The 26,460-nt window shown below is 30.7% G+C and overlaps 2 protein-coding genes across 3 annotated transcripts; one reads left to right on the plus strand and one right to left on the minus strand.

Moving 5' to 3' along the window:
* Positions 1 to 2,955: 2,955 nt before the first annotated feature.
* LOC126743934 (uncharacterized) lies at positions 2,956 to 20,687 on the plus strand. Of its 2 annotated transcripts, none has more exons than XM_050451215.1 (7): positions 2,956 to 3,270; positions 19,432 to 19,637; positions 19,695 to 19,830; positions 19,885 to 20,018; positions 20,097 to 20,219; positions 20,350 to 20,488; positions 20,543 to 20,687. In XM_050451215.1, exons 1-7 carry the CDS (start codon positions 3,210 to 3,212, stop codon positions 20,611 to 20,613), a joined length of 870 nt encoding a protein of 289 aa, XP_050307172.1. In that variant the 5' UTR covers positions 2,956 to 3,209; the 3' UTR covers positions 20,614 to 20,687. The 2 variants fall into 2 exon arrangements, with proteins under 2 accessions (XP_050307172.1, XP_050307173.1); XM_050451216.1 differs by lacking the exon at positions 2,956 to 3,270 and adding an exon at positions 4,890 to 5,036.
* On the minus strand, positions 20,622 to 25,240 carry LOC126743933 (medium-chain acyl-CoA ligase ACSF2, mitochondrial-like). Its single transcript, XM_050451214.1, has 10 exons — positions 24,990 to 25,240; positions 23,838 to 24,132; positions 23,067 to 23,287; positions 22,895 to 23,012; positions 22,532 to 22,776; positions 22,317 to 22,482; positions 22,109 to 22,237; positions 21,177 to 21,304; positions 20,985 to 21,126; positions 20,622 to 20,930 (listed from the first exon to the last, which is right to left on the minus strand). The coding sequence occupies exons 1-10, from the start codon at positions 25,052 to 25,054 to the stop codon at positions 20,709 to 20,711; spliced, it is 1,731 nt and encodes a 576-aa protein (XP_050307171.1). The 5' UTR covers positions 25,055 to 25,240; the 3' UTR covers positions 20,622 to 20,708.
* Positions 25,241 to 26,460: the final 1,220 nt, after the last annotated feature.

Here is a 26,460-nt window from a genome sequence, read left to right on the forward strand (position 1 = left end):
CTTGTTGACTCGTAACTGGGAGTTATTTGATTTCTGCACCCAAGACCTAAGTTCTCCAGACCTGTATAAACGTCACTTTACTTACTGTTTTAATGCGTTTCATCCTCGATCGAAATCTTAGAGTTAATCGTACGACATTTATGTAGGTGTGGATACCATATTGGTGATGATCTTTTGGGTGTGGTATTATGTTCAGTACCATCTTGCCTAGGACATGACTAATTCGGTTCCCATTGCATTATCAGGAGTGCATTATTGATTTATTTAGTCAGGTACTTTACCTTCAAATAACGTCTTTTTAGGCGTGTTACTTTTGCGTTAGGACTTTTGTTTAGAAATACCTGACCTACTTATTAAGTCTTTACCACCAAACTTTTTACATGAGTTTCAATATATGTCAAAAATGTTAACGCTTACGTAGTTTTACATGTAAATCAAGAAATATAATATAAAAAGCTAAAACTATATGTGATTTTCATATTTTTTCTCTAATATAAATGTTTAAAAGTCTAAATATAGCGCGTATTTTCAGCTATTTGTAACATAAAAAAAGAGTTTTTCCATGTCATAAGGGAAAGAAAATAAAAAATCTAAATTTCCACTATTAGAAGTGGAACAGTTAAATCGAACTAAAAGAAACTTTTTTTACAGTATTTTACAACTTTATATAAAACATATACTCCATGGCGCCCAGATAAAGATCAAACCATTTCCCTTATTAAGCACTAATTACCTAATCTTAAATTTACAGCCGCGTAGGTATCACAATACACAAGTTTATCAGATTGAACTTTAAAGGACACCGTACAGTATTTATTCTTCCAGCAATAATCCGACAAACTGGTGAGTAATTGCTCTTAATCAGCCTTAATAAAATGCTCGAATTATGGCACTATTTTAATAAAAACCAACCATTCCTCCGTCGGTTTCATTCTGTTCGAGTAAACCGAAGAGGCGTAAATTACAATAAAGCGGTCGAAATATAAGAACCCTGTTATTAGTCAATTATGGTTAATAATGATGTCAGAAGATGCTAAGTAAGAAGGGTAATTTATATTGTATGTCATTATTACTAAACTAGTGTCAATATCACTAAACATAAGTAAACGCTTATTTAGTCACTATCAATAATTGATTCCTGGATAAGATATGACATTTTTATAGTTTTCATAGATTTTGAGCAATTCGATATAAAAAAGGGTCTAAGGCAAGGCTGCGTTTCATCACCGATGTTGTTTAATCTCTACTCGGAAAGAGTGTTTTTTGACTCGGTTTTAGATAACCCTATACTATACATACTAGGTATTAAAGTCGACGGGATACATTTCAATAATATCAGATATACTGATGATATTGTAATAATAGCGGATAATCAAGCAAATGAAAGAAGCACGAGATTAGGCCTGAAAATTATTATAAAAAAAAAGTTTATGGTCGTAAGTAAGACTGATATTCTACAAATTACCAAATACGCAAATTAAGTATCTGGGATATATGTGGAATCAAAATTGAGACCCAGAACAAAATATTACATGTACAATAGAACTAAAAAAAATTCCTCACAAATGGACCTGGACATTAGAAGCAAGTTCCATAAATAAATTGGAAGCATTCGAAATGTGGCGTCTGAGATGAATGCTGAGAATATTATGGGTAAACCACATAAGAAATAAATAAGTTCTTCGAAGAGCACTAGAAGATCGTCAGCTTTTCGAAGTAATAAAACGTAGAAAAATATTATACTTCGGACATATTATGAGAGGAGGTTGCTATGAACTAAGGTCGAAGGAAAGAGAGAAATAGGAAGAAGGAAGCTTTCGTAGTTGCGAAATATTAGACAATGGACGGAGATAAGTCGGGATAGTTTTTAAAAACTCCAAAATGCTGCAATTAATAGAAGCATATGACGGACGCCTACGCAAGAATTTGCATTGCACTCGAATAAGAATAAGAGTCTTAAAGAAATGTTCTCCACATTTTCTTATGGATGTATAACTTAAATGTGTATTCACAAGAATTCTTGCATGCATACATTCTACCGTTCTCTATATAACATATATACAAAATACTTAAATTTCACTAATTTAAAAAAAAATTGGCAAATCCAACATATTGTGGATTGTTTTTATCAAACAAAACGATATAAAAAATTAAAAATTTGAAAATTGAAAAAAAATTGTAACATAGCATTTGAAGAAATTCTTTTGGTTTCTTAAGCAATTACAATTTTTTTCCTGCAAAAAAATCTAATTTTTAATATTCAGCAAGATATTTTTATTTGAAGAGATAAATTCTTAGATTATACTTGGTTTTTTTTCAAAAACAAATATTATTTTTTTATATTAATTTATTACTAAGTATTTTAATTTTCATGGAAAGCGGCCTGGAAATTTCATTTTTTACCATTCTATTTCTTTCTGAGTTAAGGTCCTATCTATTTTCCAGTTTCTTCAGAAAATTCTATTTTCAGCAGAAATGAAGATGATTTTTCTTAATCAATCTTTTTCCAGAGGTAGTGGAATATTTCTCCAGGCAAGTTTTTTCAAGAATTTAATTAAAGAATTCCTTATTTCTCTAGGGCGTTAAAGTTTTTTTTTTAGGCAGATAGAAGTCTCTTTCTTCCCCAAACTTTTAAATAGACAATTTCGAGATTAATATATTAAATTACTCTCTTCATACAATATTTAAAGTAGAATAGGTGTAAGTAGAAACGGCAATTTTTTTTGAAGTCTGCAAATTTTCCTTTTTGTTCGCCTCAATTTTCATACAAACCTACTGCTTGACCTCCAAGAGTCTGTCAAACCCATCACGATAAAATCAAAAGTAATAAGCTTTCAAAAGCCTATTTAAATTGAAAGGACAGGAGATTTTTCCGAGAAACCCATTAACCACTTAAATCAATGAAAATTCGCTTGTTGCTCAAAATTCACATCAGCCTCCCGAATTTATCTGGCCACTCTTATTCGCGCTTGGGTCGAGGAGAGACGCGTCGCCGTCCGTCCCCTATTTTTTTTCTTTTCGAAATATTTTCCGCGCCAAAACTGTGTGAAGTAGACGGGGAAATATTAGGGCCGGATATGTCCTATTGTACAAGTGCGGCCAATGTGAAAAATTCATGTGCAAATTAATACAATAAAGTTGCTCGTTTTTATATTTTTTGTTTGTTTTTGTAATATGGATGAATGCGTAATTGAATTTTGACAAGAGAAATGAGTGGTGCAAGTTGGGATTTTTTGACTTTTTGGGTTATTTTAGTATGTTTTGTTTGTGGTAAGTGTTAATCCCTAATTAGTAGTAGATCTCTGATAGTTCATATCATTCAAGGAACAAACCACCCACTTAATATTGCTTAATTGTTTCAAAGCTTGATGAGGGAATGTTCCTTTGGAATATTTCTTTAGAACTGTTTTATTTGACAAATATTTCATTCAGATAATTTTAGTATTCTATGGTATGGTATTTATGCATAGGGACCAAAAAGGTTTACCCAAGCAGCACGGGACAGTTGAATCAACGTTGAAGAAAGGTCGACTGGCAACGTAGACATTGTACCAAAAATCAAGGTTGAATAGACATTATAAAACCAACATGATAATCAAGTTTTATAAAACTTTAAATAAATGTTGCATGCAGACTTAAATAAGAAACAATAATCTATTTTCAGATAGCAAATGGTATTTTAAAAACATAACAGTTAGAGTGGAGTGACTTAAATACATGCGCAATTTTCTATACTCAAACTAAGACTACAGAATGGTGATGTGAGTCACAAATTGAAACTCTCTGTATATGTAGATCATCTGACATCAATAAAACATCTATTCAATGCTGATTGAGGGTTAAGATCAACGTACGACGTTGATTCAACAAACAGAAACACTGTTGTCTTAATTGTGTGATCTTGTTGTGTCGTCTTGTCAACGTTCATTCGACTATTGTTACGATGTAAACCAACGTTTAGGACATTCAACGTTGATTCAACTACAACTTGCTTCTTGGATAGTTTAACAAAAAAGCTTTAACACATGGCATTTTTGGGCACATCTTTTGCATTTATTTAAAAGACTTCCTGAAGATAAATTTGAGAGTAAAAACTTGATTCTAGGTTAAGAATTTAGTTTTGGTTATAGATTTTTTGTGCAAATATTTTTAGAAATTTTTCTATTCAGTTGATCAATCAGATTTTATAGACATGCATAGATCTTTGCATCTGGGACCATTTGGAATGAGTTGCTGATTGTACGATTTATTTCGCATTATTTTAAAATATTGTACCTCTAATGAGTTTGAAAATTATTTATATTTATTGTTCTCAAATTATAATGATATAATCGTTTCAGTAAGTCAGATTCTGCTCATTAGGTTGGATTCTTTACATCTAGCCTATGAAACTACTTTTCATATTCCAAATGCTCCGGTGCTATATTTTCTGTAATCACGTTTATTTTTAAAGGCGTAAATTGGGATTTTGTATATAACTGACTCTCATGAGCCTCAAATGTGGTTGTCTAAATTTTATAACATTTTATATTCTATTATTGAAAACCTTTAAATTTTCTAAATGGATGTCGCACTATTTGAAGGATATAATCTTGAAAAATGGATGATTTACATTCTATTTTCTGATTTTAAGATTGTTAAGTAGAGACATGAAATTATTTGAGAGATCTCGAAAGTAAATTAACTGATAAGTTGGAGGTATGATAATTCCAAATTTATATCTATTATAAATATTTATCAGATTTATAACAAGTCGATATTTACTCAGTTTACAATAATTCATATAAGTCTGGATATATACCTGATATCTATTACTGGTGCCTAGTAGGTTGAGTGAGTTAAAGCTGAGTTTTGGTCCTGGCCCAGATGCAATCCCTGTGGTTTTCTTGCAGTTATATGTTGCAAGCCTTCGTGTCTTCAGAAGTTGTGGTATTTGAAGTTTTGAAACGCATATATTGCTACCTCAAGATTTTTATTAGTAAAAAATTCGATATAACTTCCTAGAGGCTGAGCTTGAGATATGAAAAAATATGGTCGTAAGTTTCTAATGATATAGATTGCCTTTAATTTCCATTGGCATTTAGATATGTAATTATTGATTTTCTAATAGTTTCTTAATTAGATATGTATTTGATGGACTGAATAATTAGATGTTCATCAATCACAATTTAACAGTTGTTAACGTCAAAGAGGAAGAACATTGATAAAATTTTTGATAAGCTTGACGTATGATAGATTCGGATTCTTATTATGGAAACAGAAAGCAGGAATTAAACACTCCTTAAAAAAGTAGTAAACGAAAATATATGTCTTTTCAAGAAGTAAATGATCGCAATAAATATTTATTTACATGAATGGTGGTCCAGGTGACTCACTGCGATTCTCCAGAATATAATACCCTAAATAAGATAATGAAAAAATAAATAAGGACATAAAAGGAAACAAAATTCAAAAGGCATGAAAGCTCTAAGATCGAACCAAGAGTAGAGAAAACAGAAAATGTATTACAAGCGTAGTCTCAGAAGACTTGCCGGAAATATTACCATACCATATATTACATATTATATTACACACTCCAATAGATCAGAAAAACGGCAAGAGCTTGGGAGATCGAATAACACCGGAAATGCTATAGATGGATGCAAAAAGACTTATACAGATAATATGAATGCTGTTAAACAAATTTCTGATACATGAAAAATTGCCGAAGTCATGCTAACTTATAAAGAACCAGATCGTTGAAATATAAAAAACTAAAGACAAAAAGTCTGCCATCACACTAGAATTATCAACAATTGACTGACTACGAAGACGTAGGTTAATTATTGATAATATTGGAATTAGACGTAGGAAGATGCAAGAATCGATTCGAGATACTCGACCCTCATTAAAAGTACCTATGCTATGACAACCTTTCACGTAAAAATAGACGTCGATCTTAACACAGACAAAATATCACTCAGCAAAGGAGTATAACAGGGAGACACCATCTCTTTCAAGCTATTTACCCTAGCAGTGGAGAATCTTTTTAAGAAGCTTGAATAGGAAGACAAGGCTCTAAATCCCAATTTAAAAAAATTGGTTTAAAAATAAACTCAAACAAGATGAAAATAATGAGCAATCACCATAGAGAATGTAGAGCATTAAATTTACTAAGGACATAAAATTAGCGTGGAAACTATGGCAATAACCCGAAGAGCAGCTGAGAAACTAAGGGTCGCACAGAGAGCCATAGAGAAAATAATGCTGCAAGTCACCTTAAGGAGCTAAATACGAAATAAAGATGAGATACGATGAAGAAGAAGAAGATGATAGCTTAAATATAAAATCCGTTTGTTCTTCCTGGTATCCACCTACTCTAGTTCAACAAGACAAAAAGACTTTTTTAACACTTGACAGAACGAAATTATGATTAAAATCATTTAAGGAAATTATCCAGTGGTGTAGGTACTGGTGATTATTGTTTAATTTTTTGGCATCCCTGTTTAATCTATGAATAGAATTACCCTTAATAAAGTTTTTCATATCATTATGTTCTTGGGAGTGCAATCAAGTTAATTAATAATGGATCGACAAATCAAAAATTTCATTAAGGCTATTTTTTTAAGTTTTCTAATAAACAGGGTACCTGATAATGGGAAAACCAGTCTTTTCTAAAACTTATAAATTGGATAACACCCTATATCTTATTTTAACGTCTTTTTAAGCGTCTCTCAAAAATATTGGCTATAGGTTTATAATTTTTTTCATTATAAACGTTAAATTTTACAAAAAAAAGTGTTTAAGCACAGTTTAAACGCCGATAATAAATTATTGCAAAAAAACGCATTTTTGAAAATGTACGTAAAAAGTTATTGCGACGTTGCCAGCATACAATACAATTAATATTTTTTAGAATAACCCTAATTAGCAAAAATATCTTGTATAAAATTAGAATAGAAAACTCTCTCCAAATTAAATATTTTTTCTCCCTAAAACTATTGAAAGTAAGAAAACAGTAAGAGAAAACTACGATTTTCAACTGTTTATAGCTCGGAAACAAAGTACAGCATGTGACTCAAAAGTCTACGCATAATCTAAAAATGTAATAAGATATACTTAAAATAAGTTCATGAACTTCCGGTATGACTCGAAATACGAGTAATCTGAAAATATTTTCGGCAAGTAACTTCCATAAATTATCAATTAGGTACTATAAGACACGTTGTTTAGCTTATGAAATGATGTTGGTGGGTAGATGCCAAAGATGCATTAAAAGTACACACATATATATTTGTGCATAAAGTAGTGCGGTTCATATGTTAAATATGAAAAATGTCAATAATAAATTAAGTCGCATTTACTAAAAAATTAATAACACTAAGCTTTATGACATTATTCAAGAATTATTATATTAAAAATCATTTAATAACTGTGCTGTTAATTGTCAGTCGTATTTTCTGCAATTTAACAGGAATAAAAATTATTTACTATTTCCCTATCGACCATTAAAAAATTAATTTTATTTTGTTCCTCTGGTGCATATAACAGCGAAATTTAATGATGCAGGGAATATTGACAATGCCTAAGCTCGTTATTTATTTTGAATTTATCACTTTATTATAGAAATGTACAGCATTTATATATTATATATTTTTTTTTAATAAAATCACGAAATATGTAATAAACGAAAATATAATGAAAAACTGATTATTACATTTTCACCGCATTTAACTTAAAATTAAAAATTTTGTTTTTAATTTAAAAAACATAACTAAAAGTAATATTTTTACTTTTGTTTTATTCTTCTTGAATTAATATTCATTAATTTGATTATAGATCTTGTTTTTAGGATACTCCCTAGAGAATTTGATATATGAAAAATATGTTTTATATTTGTAATGGGAGTATGATCATGAGTTTTTGCGTAGCAAAAATTGCTGGTATCTAGCCTTTAAAATATTATACTACTAGGATCTTATAAGAATTATAATTTTCATGGGATATTTCTCATGATTTTTTTTCTAGGCATGAGTTTTTTTTTGTTTGGCCAACTTTGGAATTTTCTTAAATTTTGCAACCAATTTTGGCCAAACATCAAGAATTGCCAAAAACTTCTTCCTTTCTGGAAAACCGTAAACTTGCCCTTTTTAATAAGAAGCTTTTCAAGCCTTTCTTCTATATAAAAATTAAAATTTCTTTTGTATATACCCCTACTTCTTCAAACAACTTTCGAAAAATTTACTACTTCAAACAGCTTTCCTAGTTTTCTATAAAAAATTGAGACTTTTCATACAACACTTTTTTCGTTATTTCTTTATGCCGTATAAATACAATTAAATTTCCAGTTTTTTTTTCTGTTTTAACATTATAATGTATTCTTAAAGAATTGCTATAAATACGCTAAGAACTTGACAATATCTTTTCCTCCTTTAACTCAAAACTTCAAAACGAAATATAAGATATGTGAAAATCTTCATTGCTATGATATAAAGCATGTTCCTATTCACGCAGAAAAATCCAGCTGCGTCAAGATCAATGTCGACCTGTGCAGCTTGGGAAGCGATCACCTTATACAATCTCTGCATATCTTGATTGCCTTTTTTTGAATTCCATGAATCATCCAGCTGGTGCATCATACCGTGACAAATTCTTATAGTTTTCTTTGATTCTTCCTTTAACTGGTCACCTAGGGAGGCCGTTGAAACTACCTGAATCTGAAATTTCATGAAAGAAAAATGATTGAAGTAGTGTGAAACGAAAAATTGCCGATGTAAGATAGTAATAAAGGGAAGCACAAGAGCGTGCGATACAATTTATTATCTGTAATAAATGAGAAGTCATAAGCAATAAGCGGCCACAAGAGAGTAAAATTAATAATAACTGACGGGACCATAAAGGGGCAACGTGCGTATTATTTTCGGCGATAAACTTTTTATATAATATGATTGCGGGCCATAATACCTTTATGGGGAATTGGGAAATTATCATCCCTTATAATTGAAACTAATGGATTCAGAGAGGATATTCTTCAGAGGTGATAATGGAAGATTCATTAAGAGTATCCCACGAAAACAATTTTTTAAAAGAGTTAAGTTTAATAATTAGTTATACTTAAGACGAGTATATTTTGTGTTTATTGTAGAAATTAAAATTGAAATACTTTGAAAAACAGATACTTAGTGATCTTTGACCATTTTGAACCTTATTTCTTGCGTAAAATCTGGCCAGGGCAAAGCTTAAAGTCCTATCCATAGAATTGATTAACTTAAAATTAATGAATTCGGGTTTTTGTGTTTGTTAACATCATGGAAATGTTAATCTACCAGCAGCTTTTATTATAATTATCAAAAATGCTATATTCTAAGCACCCTTTGGACATTGGGAAGTAAGCAAGTTACTGTATGTCACTGTAAGTGACAAGTGATCACACTGTAAAGAGTGCGTGCGAAAAAGATATTTTTCTCCCTTCTCCTTCTAATATTTGAAAAGTACTCGCTGATTTTTTTGCAAAAAATGTGATAAGCATGCCTTGTAGCCAATGTGAGCCATTATTTGTGGTAAAAATGATAATTGACACTTTTACAATCTCTGATGGACGCCATCTTGGTAAGTCAAAAAACCTATTTGTAAGAGGATTTTGTAACATTAGCAAATTGGTAATATCACAGTTTATGTGATTTTAACCACAATATCAATCTTTTTGTATTAAGTGTATTATATCGTTGGAAAGAGAAAAATAGGCTATAGGATATGGATATAAAAATCAAATATTCCATTTAAAGAAACAAATTTAATGATGGTTTCAAAAAATCAAAACTTTGTAAATAAAATGTTAGTTTTATAAATTATACTTTTATCAAAGCCAATAGAGCAATATGTTTCAGTAGTAGAATCTCAAACTTTCTTGAAATACATGACCTTCTATCTTCATTGCAGTTTGGGTTTAGGAAAAATAGGTCTACATAGTTGTACACTTTGAGAAGGGTGAGTATATTTCTGCAATTTTCTGTGATCTCTTAAAGGCCTTTGACTATATGTAACACCAAGTCCTGCTGAGCAAGCTGCTACACTATGGTATGAGAGATAATATTTTAATAATTTATTAACCATAATGTCTGGCAAAACTCAAATTCCTGGGCATCTCATCAGCATTTCCAATTGGTGCAAGTGTGCTCCAGGGGTCTATAATGGGTCCTCTGCTCTTGTATGTCAATGAACTACCGGCGCACACGCCAAGGTTACCACCATTCTCAGATCTTTTAGAACTTCAAGTAGCTGCAGCTTTAACGACAGATGATCTCTAAACTGGTTAGTAAATAATAATCTAAACATAGAAAAACTGGGCAAGTCCCTTTTTTCTTAAAAAAAATTAAGGCATGTGAGGTTTCTTGGCATTTGTATTGACGGCAGATTAACTTGGAAACCACATCCTTGAAGTCAGCTGGACTGCCCATATGTGTCTTTTTCATTCAAGGCTATCCTATGGGCTTCTCTTTTGGGGAAATTCAACAGATTGTTTACAGAATGTAAGAAACTGTAATAAAAACATTGTGTAATAAAAATTTGACTCTAACTGTTCCTTGCAGACCTTTATTTGAACAATTACATATTTCACCAATGCCTGTTGCATAAAAATACACTTCTTTCTGAATTTGGTACAATTGGAGATTTTGAAAATGAAAATGAATTAAAACATACAAAATTATACAACTCCTTGTCACTTGTTATACAGTCTCTTCCTACCAATATTTAGATATAATTTAAAACGGCTTATCCTGGATGTCTGCCCTTGTAATTTTAAGGAATTTTATTCACATTTACCTCATAGTCCTAATTTCATTATATTATATAGCGCTTACACTATTTAGGTATATGTTTATTTCTGTGTGGCAACATCGCTCAGGTGCGCATTAGCCTCGCAACTCAAAAACATTTTTTTGAGCTTTTAAGCTTACGGTACTTACAACGTTGCCAGACTTAAATATTGTTTTTTACTTCTTCCTTACTTCCAACTCAAAAGCTAGGAGACTTAATTGCTATGGTCAAAAAAAATCACTTTACAAAAAAATGTCCCATGAACGGTTTAAACTTATTACGTTTATAATTCCACTAGTTCCACTACACTTTTTTTTCACAAAAAGGCAAATTAGGGCAAAAGTGGAAAAGAGTTGAAGTATAAGAGGAAGTTGTATGTATAAATGTATCATTGTTGTTGCTTCGAAAGATCCGCAATCTTTCTCAGTTGCTAAAGCTTCTATTGTTGTTGCTTCAGAAGATCCGCTTTCTTCTTCAGTGATCATTGATATGATATTTTACAAAACTTTTTTTTAATTTTTTCTGCGATAATGATATATTTATTAGTTTTATCACTTTTTATTGATTTTTTTTTATAATTCAAGAGTCATAATTAAATTGGCGTCATAAAATGGCGTCTGATGCTGGGAGGTAACACAAAGCTTTGGAAAACCAGACAAACTGTATAATTTTTTAGGGTTTTCACCCCTGAAATAAGTAAATTAGGATAAATATTGATCATAAGCATAGTATTGTATTAATATAGGCTCAAATCAACTCGATCAAGTTTAAAGGAAATACAATCATAGGAAAACCGAAATAAAACGCAGGCAAAAAAAATACATAAAATTCTAGTTCATTAGGTGATATTTGAAAATATTTTAAAAAATTGCATAAAAAATAGTCCATAATATAATATTAAATACCTGTACTTACCGTAAAATGCAGCATAGTAAATACGTTAAAAATGTACCATCCAGCGGGATAAGCGAATTTTAATAAAGAAATAAATTCAATAAAAATAGAACCGTAGTAAACAATAATCAACCAAATCAATGTTCCAAAAATATCATTGCAACAGTGCACAACATCAATAATTATGTTATGTATGTATTTCATTCTTTTTAGGTGTGATAAATCATGTTTGCTGGCTTGTAAAAGATTTTTGTTCAGCTTTTGGTAGGCCTTAATTATTTCGTATATAAACAAAGAATAAAACAACAAGACCGCTAAAAAGCGCAAAACAACTATGAGTTTTATAGTTGTATAAATAAATTCCCATATTGTTTTTTGTTTGAAGTGTCTTAAAACCAGGATTAGAAGCACTGACAAGCACCAAGAATAAATAATAATTTTCTTAGATGAACCATATCCAAGCATGTTTTGTAATTTCTTTATTAGTTTTAGAAAATTAATGAATTGCTTGCCTTTAGTGATTAAGCATATGGTTAAAATAAATTCTCCAAAAACTTTTATATAAAGCATCAATGACATAGAGGTCGACTTTGCAGAAATTTGCCCACTGAACGTATAATATGGCAAAAAGTAATCGTTCGTAAATAATAAAACAATTACCAGAAGTACAATATACAAATATTTTTGTACTTGTGACTTGATCAGCGATACAGGGCAAACCATTAGAACTAAGGTGAAAAATAACTTTGTTGGCTTAAGAGCTGGAAATAATTCAAACATTATGGACGTATGCTGAGAACGAACTAAAAGTAAAGTTTTAATAAATTTAAGTAAACTTGTTACAAACTTAAAATTACATTAAAAATAAGTAAAACATTATTCATATAAAGTTTCTTGAAAGTTCCTAATTTTCAAACTCTAATAACAAGGTTTTAAGTCACGGCCAAGACATCCAATTTCTAATCGTACTTTTCTTTTAATAACTTTTAAGTTTTTGACGTAATTAATTTTTTTTAATACGCTAAACTCTCTTGAAATAAAAACATTTAGATGTTCTATTAACATTTTTGAATGCGAATTCCATGTTGGCCACAAAAAAAAGATTGTTTGCATTAAAATTATAGAACATTTTGGTATCTAACAATTTCGCGCGTTAAGGCAACAATAAAGTAAAAAAATGCATTTTTAATTGAAAAAACCTCGCCGAGCAACAAATAAAGTCTGTAATATTATTGTTAACATTATATAGGAAACAACAAGAAAACTTGTAGAAAATTTTATTACCTACTGTTTGTTAATTGTACGCCAAAAATATTGAGAAAAAAACTAAATAAATTAATAACTAAAAATGTTTCTCACAACAAAGTTTTAGTTGGCTAACTCAGGAAAGGGAGCATACATTGTGTGGAAAAATTGCTTTTTCCAACTATTTCGTAGAAAATTTATAATTTTACTAGACCAGTAGTTAGATAAGCAGGTCTTCGAAATATTAATTCTAAAATAACATTATCAAATTTTATTTTTTCCTTTATCCCAACTACAACTGGCAACGTTGTTGCCGAACTGGATGATTTATGTAATACACATCACAGAGGTTGCCAAATTGTCTGAAAATTAAACCATAATAAAAAAATTATGCTTGCAAAATCAATAATAGGATGACGAATTAGAGGGTGTTCCAGACCTATTTGGACATTTAATCTCTTAACACAAATAATAACAAAATTAAATTATGAGTTGATTTCTTTGAATGACACGTTGTTTTTTATAGGCATTTAAAATGAGAAATTTTAAAAAATCAGATAAATCAATAAAACACAAATAAATTAAACGTTCCCATCAAATAAACTAAAAATAAAAAATATCGCGTAATATTTCATATATAAAATTTAATAAAGCTCTGGACCAATTTAGCTCAGGGTATCGTTAAAAATAGAGCTGCTCATGATTTAAAGCAAACAACTCGAAAATTAGTGTTTTATTAGGCATCTTCAGGATTTTCGATTTAATTAAAAAATGAACCCGAGCATTTGCTTTTTCCCTAAACATACAGGATGTCACTAAAATCGTCAGTTTTTAAGTTAAAAAAAGATTTTTTTAATTTAAAAATGCTGCCCATAATATATTAGCCCTGCAGCCATCTAAAATTTTGCCTTAAAACACTCATACTATTATATCACAAATCACTAAAATCGGTTATATCAGAAATATTGTAGAGATCAAAATATTTACTTGGCCCTACTAGATGCAGAAATTAAATTTTAAAATGTCGTCCATGAAAAAGTACATTTTGGTCATCAAAAGTATTATTCTCTTTCCAAGCTAACATATTCCCCATTTTTCGTTTTGTTTTCTAGTGTATTGGACTGAAGAAGCCAATAAGTAGAAATACGTGCCGGCCTTATTTTTTCTGCTTTCTCTGTACCAAAATTCTAAAATGAAAATCTTAAACCGAAATAAACACATAATATGTAAATGAATCGACATCAAAGATTTTAAACCCGGACCTGTACAGCTGAACACCTGCAATATCCATCGAGCGTCTGAATATTAGTCCGGTAAGGATTTTAGAAGTGGATGACAAAACATGAATCGTCCGATAATATAAAATTAAACTCGATAAAAACCAATCATGTTTACAATTTTAATTCCCCATAATACCCCAAACCCATACAAATATATGATGAATTAGCTGGAGGCCTATGTGAACAAACGTTTAAAAGAAGCTTTTGCAATTTATAAACTTCTAATTAGCGCTCAGAAGGAGGGTCAGCCCTTCAAACACTATTTAACTTTCAATATATATGGTAGGTCAAGATGAGATAATTTAGGAGAAAGTTCTGAAAGTCAAAATAGGAATTGGTATTCGAGACACTGTCACTAAATAAGCCCTCCTATTGACAAATTAAAACTATCTAATTTCTTAGAAATTTTCCGTATACTGAGATGAGCTGCCATCAAGATAAAATGTTTTTTGAAGAAAATTGTGCTAAAGTTAATATTACAAAAAATTTAGTTAAAAAAATGGACAGATTCAAAGAAAGCAAATTCAAACACAAGACAAGTTTAAGTGTAGACGTGGCCAGAATTTACATGAATCAAGAGAATGTCAGAATATTAATGAAATCATTAAAAACAGAATGAAAAGAATCAGAACAACATGCTTAAGACTTAATAAAGGAATAGATGAAAATACAACGTGGAGTCAGCCAGAGATGCGCCGACGATACCATGGTGATAGCAGATAGCTTGGAAACACTGCAAAGTTTAATGGAACAAATGATCATCAGCACAAAAGATGTAAGTGAAGATTACCTATATATCGAAGGAACTCGAGTTGAACGTGTTCAACAATATTGCTACCAATCAGAAATGAACAATAGGACAGTCATCTTCACATCAAGTCACCACAAAACTCTTAAAACAAAAGTAAGGCAATTAAGATGCTACATATGTTTTTTTCTGTTTTATTGTATGGCGTAGAATCCCGTACACTCACAGAAGGCAACACTAAACTAGAATACCTGAGGCATATCACCAATATAAAATTTAATTTTGATAATAACATTGATAGTGATGGTTTGAGCTTGTTGACAAATAATGCAAATATAAATATTTTTGAAACAGGGGCCAAAATATCTGTAATTTCATCTAATTTTTTTTTAAATTATAAACAACTTAAAGTACGTAAAACTAATTTAATCAAAAAGAATTGAGATTGATACGCTTTTGGTAAGAAATAAGTATTTCTCTCTCATTGAATCTTGAAAGTTCTGCAGCTCTTTGTTTTTAGTAAGTTAATACATGCTGCCTATTGTACAGGAAATGTTCCTCTGCTATAGTTTCTTTAAATTCCACCAACAATATATATTGCATATATAGCAATATATATGCCTGTATATCCTACCAGTAAGTTTTAATCATTAATGCTCAAATTAATCCTTAATAAACCTTAACCAAGAACTGCATATTTATGGCAACAGAAAGTTGTTTAATCATCTACCACTCATTACTAGGAAGATAAATTATGTTATGCTGTAATACATTGTAAACAATTTAGGAGAGATGTCAAGGAAATTTAAATTATGGACGGTTTTTATCATGTTGATGATTATTTGAAGCTCCATGAGAGGCTCATTGTAAGCCTTAAAAAAACACGACAAAGATGCATACACCCTTCGTGCAACTTATTATAGTTTCATAGGTAACTTAAAAATCCTTTTAAAGTTCCACATGCCCAATATTATTTTTCTATTATCCTTTTCTCGCTGGTTTATGATCAATAAACACAAGGGGGGTGTTCACGATATGCGGGGAAATTAAGTTGTATGAGTCACTTTGTGTGCTGCGACTTACAACCCTCCTGCCTGTAGAAATATAAGGGTAAATGGTTTCTGTCAAAGTAAGATGTCGAAAATTAAATTAATGTGTTTCGCACAAATGGCTCATTTTTAGGGTGCCTGTATTTCTTCATTGGATCGTTATACGGCGTGATATGTCAATTTTTTTTTATTAAGGTTTTTAACTATAGTGAAATTTGAGAGAATTTAATGGCCTTCTCGGGAATTTCGATAATACGTGTGAATGACTCCTGAAGCTCTTCCGGTAAACTTTATAAATATATCAAAAACTATTTCAGCAGGATTTTCTGAATGGGTATCGCGTAAGAGCGAAGAGGTATATACATGAGGCGGAAATGGTGGTTATTGCGAAATGCTATTTCTGTCAGCGCTAGAAAAAACCTCACAGACTAATGAGTTTACATATACTCGCGGTTTAGAAGAGTTTTCACATTAATAATGTCAACTAAAAATACGACGGTCGTAAACACCTGGTACCATATTGGCTAAAATTAAGTGGTTAATGAAAGTGTCTATGAATGGACGCTAGATTTTGTCTATTTATGAATTATTATAAAACATCTTTTTTACAAAAACTGTTATCCTTTGACTTTGACCTATAGCATGCGGCCATCTTGGTAAAGAAACTTATATATAATATTGATTTTTTTTGAGAAAATATTTTAGAGTTAAAAATGTTAAATTAGGATTTACAGTTTATATTTCGTATAGCTTTTTGTATTTTAAATAGTACACATTTTACAAAAATGATCTGATAAAGAAGTTATACATTATAATAAAAAATATCTTAATGTAATAATTAATAACGTAAGATTAATTTGAATGTTCTAGAAATTGTAGACACGACATTACGTTTTTCCGTAAGTTTTATCTTAAGCTTCCACTCGTCTTATACATTAATGAACAAACTGGATAGACGATGTATTTTAATGAAAAAAATAAGAGATTTTTTTTTGATTTTGTTCGCTTTTTTGTTAATTTTTATCGTTTAGTAAAGCTTGATAACTGTAATCACAACCGGTTCAAAACCGCAATCACATAGTCCTTAGTACTGAGCCCTAATTATCAAATAATGAAATTTATGAATAGGGTTCGAGACGATAAAAGCATGATTACTCGCATTATTCTCCCTATTTTTTCCCATTACCGTAATGGAATTCCACAAATATATTGATATATTTATTTATTCATTCATTTTATCACTAAAACATATACCATATACTTAAAATAATAAACATAAACATATACTATTGATGATATAATGAAAAAATTCACCATAAAACGAAGAAAACAATTTAAATCTATTTAAACCTGAATGAGCTTATTAATAATAATAGCGTGGCAGTAAATGATTTTCTGCTCATATCAAAATTATAAATGCGAGGATTATCATAAAGAGGAAAATTTTTGCCTTAACTAAGTTCATTAACTTGGTGTCGCAAGATCCAAGATCTCTAATTTCAGTGCACAAAGAAAGGATTAAACCATTTAATGTGCTATAAATACCAAGTGGTTCCACAGATCTAGTAATTTTCGTTATAAAGTAGGTATTAAATCCCGTTCTGTCGTTTCAATACTAATTCCTGTCCAAGTTTACTACATTAATGAACAAAATACTTAGTTATTAATATATTAGTGATGCATACTGTAGTAATAATAATGCATTCTCTATTTGATGACGCAATTTTCTGGTTCTCCGATATGATTCCTGCTCGGAATTGACAGGCTAGTAGCTAGTACTAAGATGTTCCAGATTACCCAAATATTATAATTCAGTAAGATTCCTGGTATATTTTCTTTATTGGGTCCTTTTAATTTACTATAAATAAGTGTCAATAGGCTAAATATCAATTTAACAGGAATAAGAAGGCAAAGGACCAAAGAAATATTGTGTTCTAACTAGTCAAAAACATAACGGCAACAGACAGGTCAGACAATTTACATGACATATAAAAATTTATATAAATTTAAACAAGATATAGCAGGAAAGGCCAAGATTCAACTCGAATTTAAATCTCTGTGTAGTCAAATAACTGAAAGGGAGAGAAAGTGGTAAAAATATAATAAAAGAATAAAATCTGCATTTTTCAATTTTTTTTTCTGTTCATATAGATATATATATAGGGTGTAACAAAAGTAACGGTGTGCCCCTATACCTTTTTAGGATATTCCATTTTTCAATGTCATTTCAAGGTTAAACAGTTTTTGCAACGAAAGTTGGCATTTTTTATTCCGGAACCATGAAGAGCGAAACATCTTGCGTTCAGAATTTTTTTGATCTTGGGGTCTAATTGACTTTTCAAGGCCATTTCAAGGTTAGTCGTTATTTGCAACCAAAATTTTAATTTTTTATTACTATCAGTTTTTTAGTTTTTAATATCAACGTTACTGTCTACTATAAACTTAATTCTATTCTTCTACGGTTAGAAATTGATTGGTCATATTTATGTTTATGTAAATTTCATAGTTGATTTGATGCAACTGAATTTAAGAGGTTTTAAAATATTAATTGGATTATAAAGTGACTCTTTAATATCGTTTTTAAATCATATTAAGTACAATAATAAGTCCCTAGGTAGAAAATTTACAAGTAATCTTCTGGTCTTTTGACAAAAATTTTTTTATTTGAAATTTCCACGTATTTGTATACAGATTCACAGAAATTTAGCAGCTTATAAGTAGTATATATTTTAAAATTCACAGTTATTGATTATATTATAATTATAATCAAAAAAATATGTGGGAATCAAATTCTAGAGAATTTAAAAACTCATTTATAGGGTCGCCTTATTTAAAACTCCTGGTATGTTTTATGAAAACTAAACATAAAATAGGTCGTGTTTGGATGATTGCAGCGCAAATTTAGGTTTTATCAACATCACGATGTTGATCCCGGAATTCCGTTGCGCAAGTTGGGAGTTTTATGGATTTTGAGGTGTTGCCCTGAGATCCTATCTCTTCAAATTTAAAGATCTCTGGAAAATTTATTACATTTTCTGATAGTACCACTGTATTGTGGAACAACACATCAAAGGAAGATCTAGAGATTGGTGTAAGGCTAACTTGATGGCACTCAATGTTCTCCACTATAGATTCTGAACCTCTTGAGGTTCACGACGTTCACAAATTCTGGATTATCTAGATTGGTTTAACATTAAAGTTTTCGACGAATATCGTCGAGACAGCAGAGAAGGCGGCTCCTATATGCTGTAAAGTGGCTGCTATCCTGGGAGAGTGGAAGCCATCTTCGTTTTAAATTTAAAAAATGACAATGAATACATGAATTCTAAAAAAAGTTTAAATTCACGATAAAAATACCATAAAAAAACCAAGAAAATAAAATTTCTAATTAATTAGTTTTTCTTTTATTTTTTTCTAGAAATACACGCCATGAAAGATGTGGAGGTCATGGTGCCTATCACGGCAAAAGTTCACGATGCAGTTAGATTACAGTGCATATTCGATTTGGAGGGCGAGCCACTTTATACAGTTAAATGGTTTAAAAGAGGAATGGAGTTCTTCAGATATATACCCAGGGAAGATCCCAAAATGCAGATATTTTCAATTCCTGGGGTTAATATAGATGTAAGTCTACTACGAAATCTTTTTTGATAAAGTGAATAAATTCCGGAAAAATTCCAGTTAAGTCGAAGCTCCCAGGACCAAATTGTAATGCTTGATGTCGCTCAAGAGACTACCGGAAGGTACAGATGTGAAGTTTCCACGGACGCCCCTAATTTTGAAACTAAGTCTGCCAGTTCCTTTTTATACGTAGTTGGTGAGTTGTTTTTAAATTGTTAAATGAAGTAAGCCAATGGAGGTGTTTGTATAGAAGTTCCAGATTCTGGACCTACCTTGGGTATCGAAAGGGACAAAACTGGACTTAGCAATACGATAAGGGCAAACTGTACTACGCCTCCTGCTTATCCTTCGATGAACGTCACTTGGTATATTAACGGAGTACAGGTACAAATTTATCTTTATTTTTAAAGAATCATAAGAGACTAGCCAGAATCATGTTGCATATATTTAAATACTTTTTAGGTACCAGAATCTAGAAGAAACTTAGTAAGCTTGGACCCTTTAGGGCAACATTATAAAAACCGATATACACCGCACATGACTGTTTCCCATGTGGAAAAAGAGGTTGATTTTGATCTTTACCAAGTAGGTTGACCCTATTAACAAATGTAGAAGTATATATATAGAAGAATTATCCTTTTTAATATTTTCCCTGCCTTTATATGGAAATAAATTAGAGCAACAATAATTAATATTTATTTACTAAAATTTTTAGTTAAACTCAATAAAGATACAATGCGTCGCAACCCTTTTTAACTTGTACAGAAGTGCTGATGTGAGATATTTGGAAATTGAAGGAAAGCAGCATTGGACAGCGCCGGAGAAAATTGAGGCAAATCAAATGATAAAATCTGGTAATTATTTGTTTCATTAATTTTTTTGCATGATTTAAGGTTTTATTATTTCAGGTGCCAGTTCAACCTTTAAGCTGACAGCCACCTGTATTGTGATATGGATTTATTCGACTGTTTATTTTTAAGCCATGAATTTGTTTATATTTTTGTTTTTTTTATTTACATAATTTTATTTATTTAAACTTTACATTTATTTAAATTTGTTTTTTATTTTATATCCTCAACAATTAGTTACAATTTCAACCAGCTTATACTTCTGAATTTTCCCGGAGGTTGTTTTAGGAAAAGATTCGAAAATTTGAAGTTTAGAAGGAATTTTGAAATGCGCAATTTTTCCTTTACAAAAGGACTTCACATCTTCCAAAGTAAAGGAGGTGTTTGGGAGAACACGCACGCAAGCGCAAACCTCCTCTCCCAATCTCTCGTGGGGAATACCAATCACCTAAAATGTAAACGAAAACTAGCTATTTAAGTTCAAAAATTAAAAAAAAATTACATGAGCTTCTAAAACAGCTGGGTGTCCATTTAAAAAACTTTCTATTTCAGCTGGATATATATTTTCTCCCCCGCGAGTGATCATTTCTTTAATTCTCCCAACAATTTTACCATAACCATCTTCTTCTAAAATGAACGTATCCCTAAAAAAGTTTTTTTAATAACTTTGATAGAATTACAAAAACCGTCTAACCCTGTCCTAAGCCATTTATCTGGTCCTATAAGCTCCTTAGTCTTTTCTTCATTTTCCCAATATCCCAAGGTGGTGCCATAACATCTTATGCATAATTCGCCCGGTTGTCCTCGTGGAACAATATTTCCCTAAGGGATAATATAAAGGGAACGTTAACACAGACAGAACATATAATTACATCATTAAATTTAATTGATAGACTTCGTGTTTACATAACGTACATGTAGGTATATAGCACTGTGTGACAAAATCGGAAGAATCAACTGCCTGCTTTAAGTATTCAAAATGAGTTAAAAATTTTAACTTTATCGTAAGCAATTGTGGTTACAATTGGATGATTTATCTTTTAATAGAGAGTTTAACATGTAATACATTCCAGGGACGTTCTAGGACTATGCATTGAGCAATATGTTTAGCATATATTCCGAAGCTGTAAACCCATTTTACCTCATCTATACTATAGACTACTAGAGATATTTATTTTTACTGTATTTATTTACAACTATTTAAATTTCGCGCCAATATTCCGAACCGAGCCCAGTTTTACTTTTGAAGTTGAAAACTCTTACAATACCAAAATCATTAATTTAGCAGTTTTTAAAAATGAAAAAATAAAGTCCAAATAATTGTGCTGTACAGTAATCTCCGTCAACAAACGTAAATAATTTAAATATTATATATAAACTTTAACAAAAAAGTAAAGAGTTTTGGTTAGTGGTAAAACTATCTCGTGATGCCAGTATAGTGTCTAAGACTTTGATTATTAGGAAAGATATCTACATGGTATATATTCATTATTTTACACGCGAGTTTTCTCTTGTTACTATGCTTTGTATTTATTATTATGTTAAGAAAATTATTTGTATGTTTACCATATTGTAATAAATGGCAGATGATGACGAATAAAAATTCCTACTGTCTCTCTAACTTACCTTCTCATCTATAACTTTGGCTTCTGTATGTTCCGAAATATATCCGACTGTGGCTGTAGAATGGTACTCATCGTCATCAAACAGAGACTGGAAAACTATCGCCGTGGTTTCAGTCATACCATAAACTGACTAAAAATCTTAAACTGTATTTTAATGAAATTTGCAATTATCTAAAGAAAATTACAATTTTCTTTTTCGAACTACAGACCTTAACTTTTTTAACTCCCAAATACTCTTTCATATCTTTGAACAGCTGTATGCTACAATACGCTCCCCCACTAACAGCGATTTCAGGAAAAATATTTTCATTTCTAATTTTTTGTCTGTTGATTAAATCTACATACATGGTAGGTGTTCCATGTATAACAGTACACCTAAAATAGATTTTTTCATATAACCACTTCTTTTCGGAAATATACAAACTTTTCATCTCGAATAGCGTCCAAAGCCTTATCAGGGTCATAGCCCTTATTTGGAAGAACTAACGTGGATCCATAGTTTAAAGCTGCGATTAGACTAATGACTGTTCCATAAGCATGAAAAAACGGCACCTGCAAGCAAATAGTGTGATGTTTCCTATCCAGTTCGTTTCTTTTTCCCAAAATATACCCATTGTTAACTATGTGGAAATGGCTTTGCATTGCTGCCTTCGGTTTTCCTGTTGTACCCTAAATAAAATATGAAAAATATGTTCTTTAAGTGTACATTTTACTTTTTAGTACCTTCTTGTCAAATCATTATTTCTCCCAATCGATCGAACATTTCTTTATTGACATTTACACTTACCGAAGTAAACTGCAGATGAGCCACCCCATCCGGATCAATACGATCTTGATAATCTTTAATGCAATTTACGTCTTTTTCGGAGGCTACTTCTTGGATGTGATCGTAGTAAAATGTCCCCCTAAAAATCCATTTTATCAAAAATTATTTTAAAAAACCTATTGAGTAAACTTACTGCAAATCAGTCTTGTCGATGATAATAATACTCGTCAATGTAGGTAGTAACTTAGATTTTAGTTTTCCTGGATCAGCTTTGGACAGCTCTGGAGCCAGCTCGATTAGGCTAGTGTAATAATTGTGATTTTTAAATTTATAAGGGCATATAAGTGCCTTGACCCCCACGCCATTTATACAATTTTGGAGTTCAGTAATCTCGTAAGCTGGATTTATATTGACCTAAAATTATTAAATAAATTATATTTTACTTTCAGATTATGTATTTCAGAAGACTCTTATACAACTTAGGGTATATTATATTTCTTTTTTTCTAGCGTAATGAGAATGAGTTTGAAGGTAAAACCGTGGTCGCGAGTTGTCAAAATAAAATGTTCCAGGAATATGAAAGTTGATGACGTGACATCATTCTCTGAATATAGAAGAGAGATGAGCTTCTTGATTCTGACAGAGAGAGAAAAATTACAAAAAGGAGCAGTTGACTAGAGTTAGACTGGAACTGAGAAAGATATTCTATAGAGGATCTTAAAGCAGGGATCTTTTAAAAGAAGTATGATTTAGGCAGTAATAAAAAAGCGCAGAAAATATTAAAAAATCAATATTTTTCCTATTTCCAGGCTTAATCATTCGAAGTCAATATATCATAATAGAAAAGAGTATAAAAGGATCCATTCGAGATATAGAAAATAGAGATAGGTAGAGAAGAGAGATATTTCATGGTGATGCAAGCAAAAATTAGTATTCTTGATAAATATTTAAGATTAAAGCTTACCAATACAAATCCACCTCTCGCGCATGCCATATGCGTCACATACCATTCGGAAATATTAGGAGCCCATATTCCAATCCGATCTCCGGGATTTAATCCGATTGATTTAAAACTGGCGGCCAACTTATCGGCTTGATTTAAAGCTTCTTGAAAAGTGACGATTTTGTCTTGGGCCCTGGAAATTACGGCTGGTCGATCCCCATATTTCTCTACAGTCTGTTCCAAGAGTTTACCGATGGTTAGGTATTTTAATGGCTCAGTGCCTGGATTATGGATGTAGCTTGGATTACTGAATTTTCTGGAAAAAATTACAACCGTTATGAAGTAATAACTTGCCAAATTAATCGCCTGTAAGTACTTTTTAAATATATTTGAGCTATTAGAGCCTATAATTCTTTTAAACTCTGTACTTTTGTATAAAAAATGCTTAATTTAAAGTCAATTTAATAAAAAAAAAATCAGTTTCGTGTGTTATTATCAAAATAGATTTTCTTCAAAAACACAATTAATTTACAACGACGTGTGTTTCTTTTTTGCATAAATACAATAGTTTTTATAATTTTAAATGAAATTTTTTAAAAATGTATAACCAGGTTCCTTCCACTATTAAGCTATATAATTTTATAGATCCAGGTTAGTAAGATTTGCTATCATTTGTCATGGAAAAATTAAAAAAATGTAGCAAAATTGGGAGCATTATTTGAGGTAGTATAAATATTTGATCTTAACCCATTGAACTCTACAAATTGAGGTCCATGAAATAATTACGATATGAGAAACTCTTCCAGATTCTTATGAAAGCCTCAGTTATACATTTACTAATATTTAGAAAGAGGTCTATAGTCCATCTTATTGAAGGCCTTTGCAAAATCTGTAAATTAGATAAGATTGATCATTACAATGCACTCTTCCTTAGATCTACAGTTGGCAGCTATAGATCTGGAAACACCAAAACTCAACATTAACCGAGATCAAATTCATTATGATAATACATGCACTGTAATCTCAGAACCTTTTTGATTTTAGAAAAAAGGTAAATTTCGTAAAAGCGAAGCAATTTCGTGCCTAGAAAACAATTATTAAACGTTTCATAAAATGATTTGGACATTCACCATGATACATGCACAAAAATAGCCATCGTTAAGCTCAACTTACCTTACAACATATGTTAACAAATAATATCCTTTTTTGGCACTATTTAGCACAGGTTTAGAAAACATATTTTAAAATCCCTATCCTCTTTTATCGTGACAATACTGAAGCCGATTAAGGTATTTGTTCGATCATTATACGTCTCTAGCCTTGAAATTATACTATGCTTATTACTATAATTGTTTTAGTACCCTTAGCCACGGTTCTATATGCATTGTTTCACAAAACTGGTCTCAAATTAGTACGGACCGAAAATAAAATTAACTATTTTATTTCGTATGATAAGTTTAATGTTAACCCTCGCTATTAAGATAAGATAATGCTCTGTTTAACGTCTTATTTTTTTGTCCAATAAATAAACTTTTTATTTAATGTCTCAATACATCTACAATGTTTTTTAATATTAAATGAAAATATATATACTTATTTTGGTTTATGACAGTTAACCATTAAGTTTTTTGCGATTATTAAATATAATAAAGTTCAAAAAATCAGCATTTAAATTTTATATTAAATTGAATAACAATACGAGTTCAACAAAAAAAACCTATAAATTACCTAAAAAGGGAAGAATCAGTGAAATAGAAAGTCTATATTTATTTTACATTCGGAAAATTAATTATTTTGGAATGATTCCATATTATTTAATTTTAAAATGATTGGACTTTTATTATAGTTTGCTTGCAGATCTTTTACGGTTCAACCAGAATTTTCCACAAGTATATTTCGACATTTAAAAGGCATATCTAAGTGAATCAATAAGAGAAAATCATTAAAAAATGTAGAGGTTTGAAATTTTGCACGAACACAATCAAACGTGGATCAAGCGAAGGAAGGGATTAAAAAGTCCATCCAATCCAGCCCGGAAGTAGTTAATGGTGAGCAACATCCGAGCTCTAGTTCCCGAAATGTTTATAATGATTTTTCTAGTAGTATCTCTTGCCGCAACTTTAATAATAAACTTTATTTTATCCTGTATTATAGATATAACAACAGTCAAATAGCCCCGAAAACTACTTCTAAGAGTCGATACCTAGTACTCGTGGGTTACGTCCGCACGTACCTATGAAAACCTACCGCCATTTTTAACTTACTCTTAAGTCCTTTGTCTTAAATAGTATGTTACAACAGTGATATTAAACTAGAAACATGCAGAACAAAAATAATCCTTAGTCCAAAAAATTCCCAAAATGTGCATACATTAAATCATAACGTAATCACTAAAAATTTGTACCAAGATTCTTGACTTCATTTTATTGGACACCGATTTTAGGGATTTACGAAAAAAAATACCTATAAAATTTAGACGAATATTTAAAATAATAATGTATATTCGATGATCACTTATTTAAAACAGTAATTTGACCAACATAAAGCGAGCTATTTTGTAATAAAAACGATAAATCTTAACTCTAAATTAAGCTGGTTAAAACAACCTAATTAGATCTTTTTCCACCGAAATAAAACCAAAAAT

The sequence above is a fragment of the Anthonomus grandis genome, chromosome 13 (assembly GCF_022605725.1).
Source record: "Anthonomus grandis grandis chromosome 13, icAntGran1.3, whole genome shotgun sequence".
Taxonomy (NCBI): Eukaryota; Metazoa; Arthropoda; class Insecta; order Coleoptera; family Curculionidae; genus Anthonomus; species Anthonomus grandis.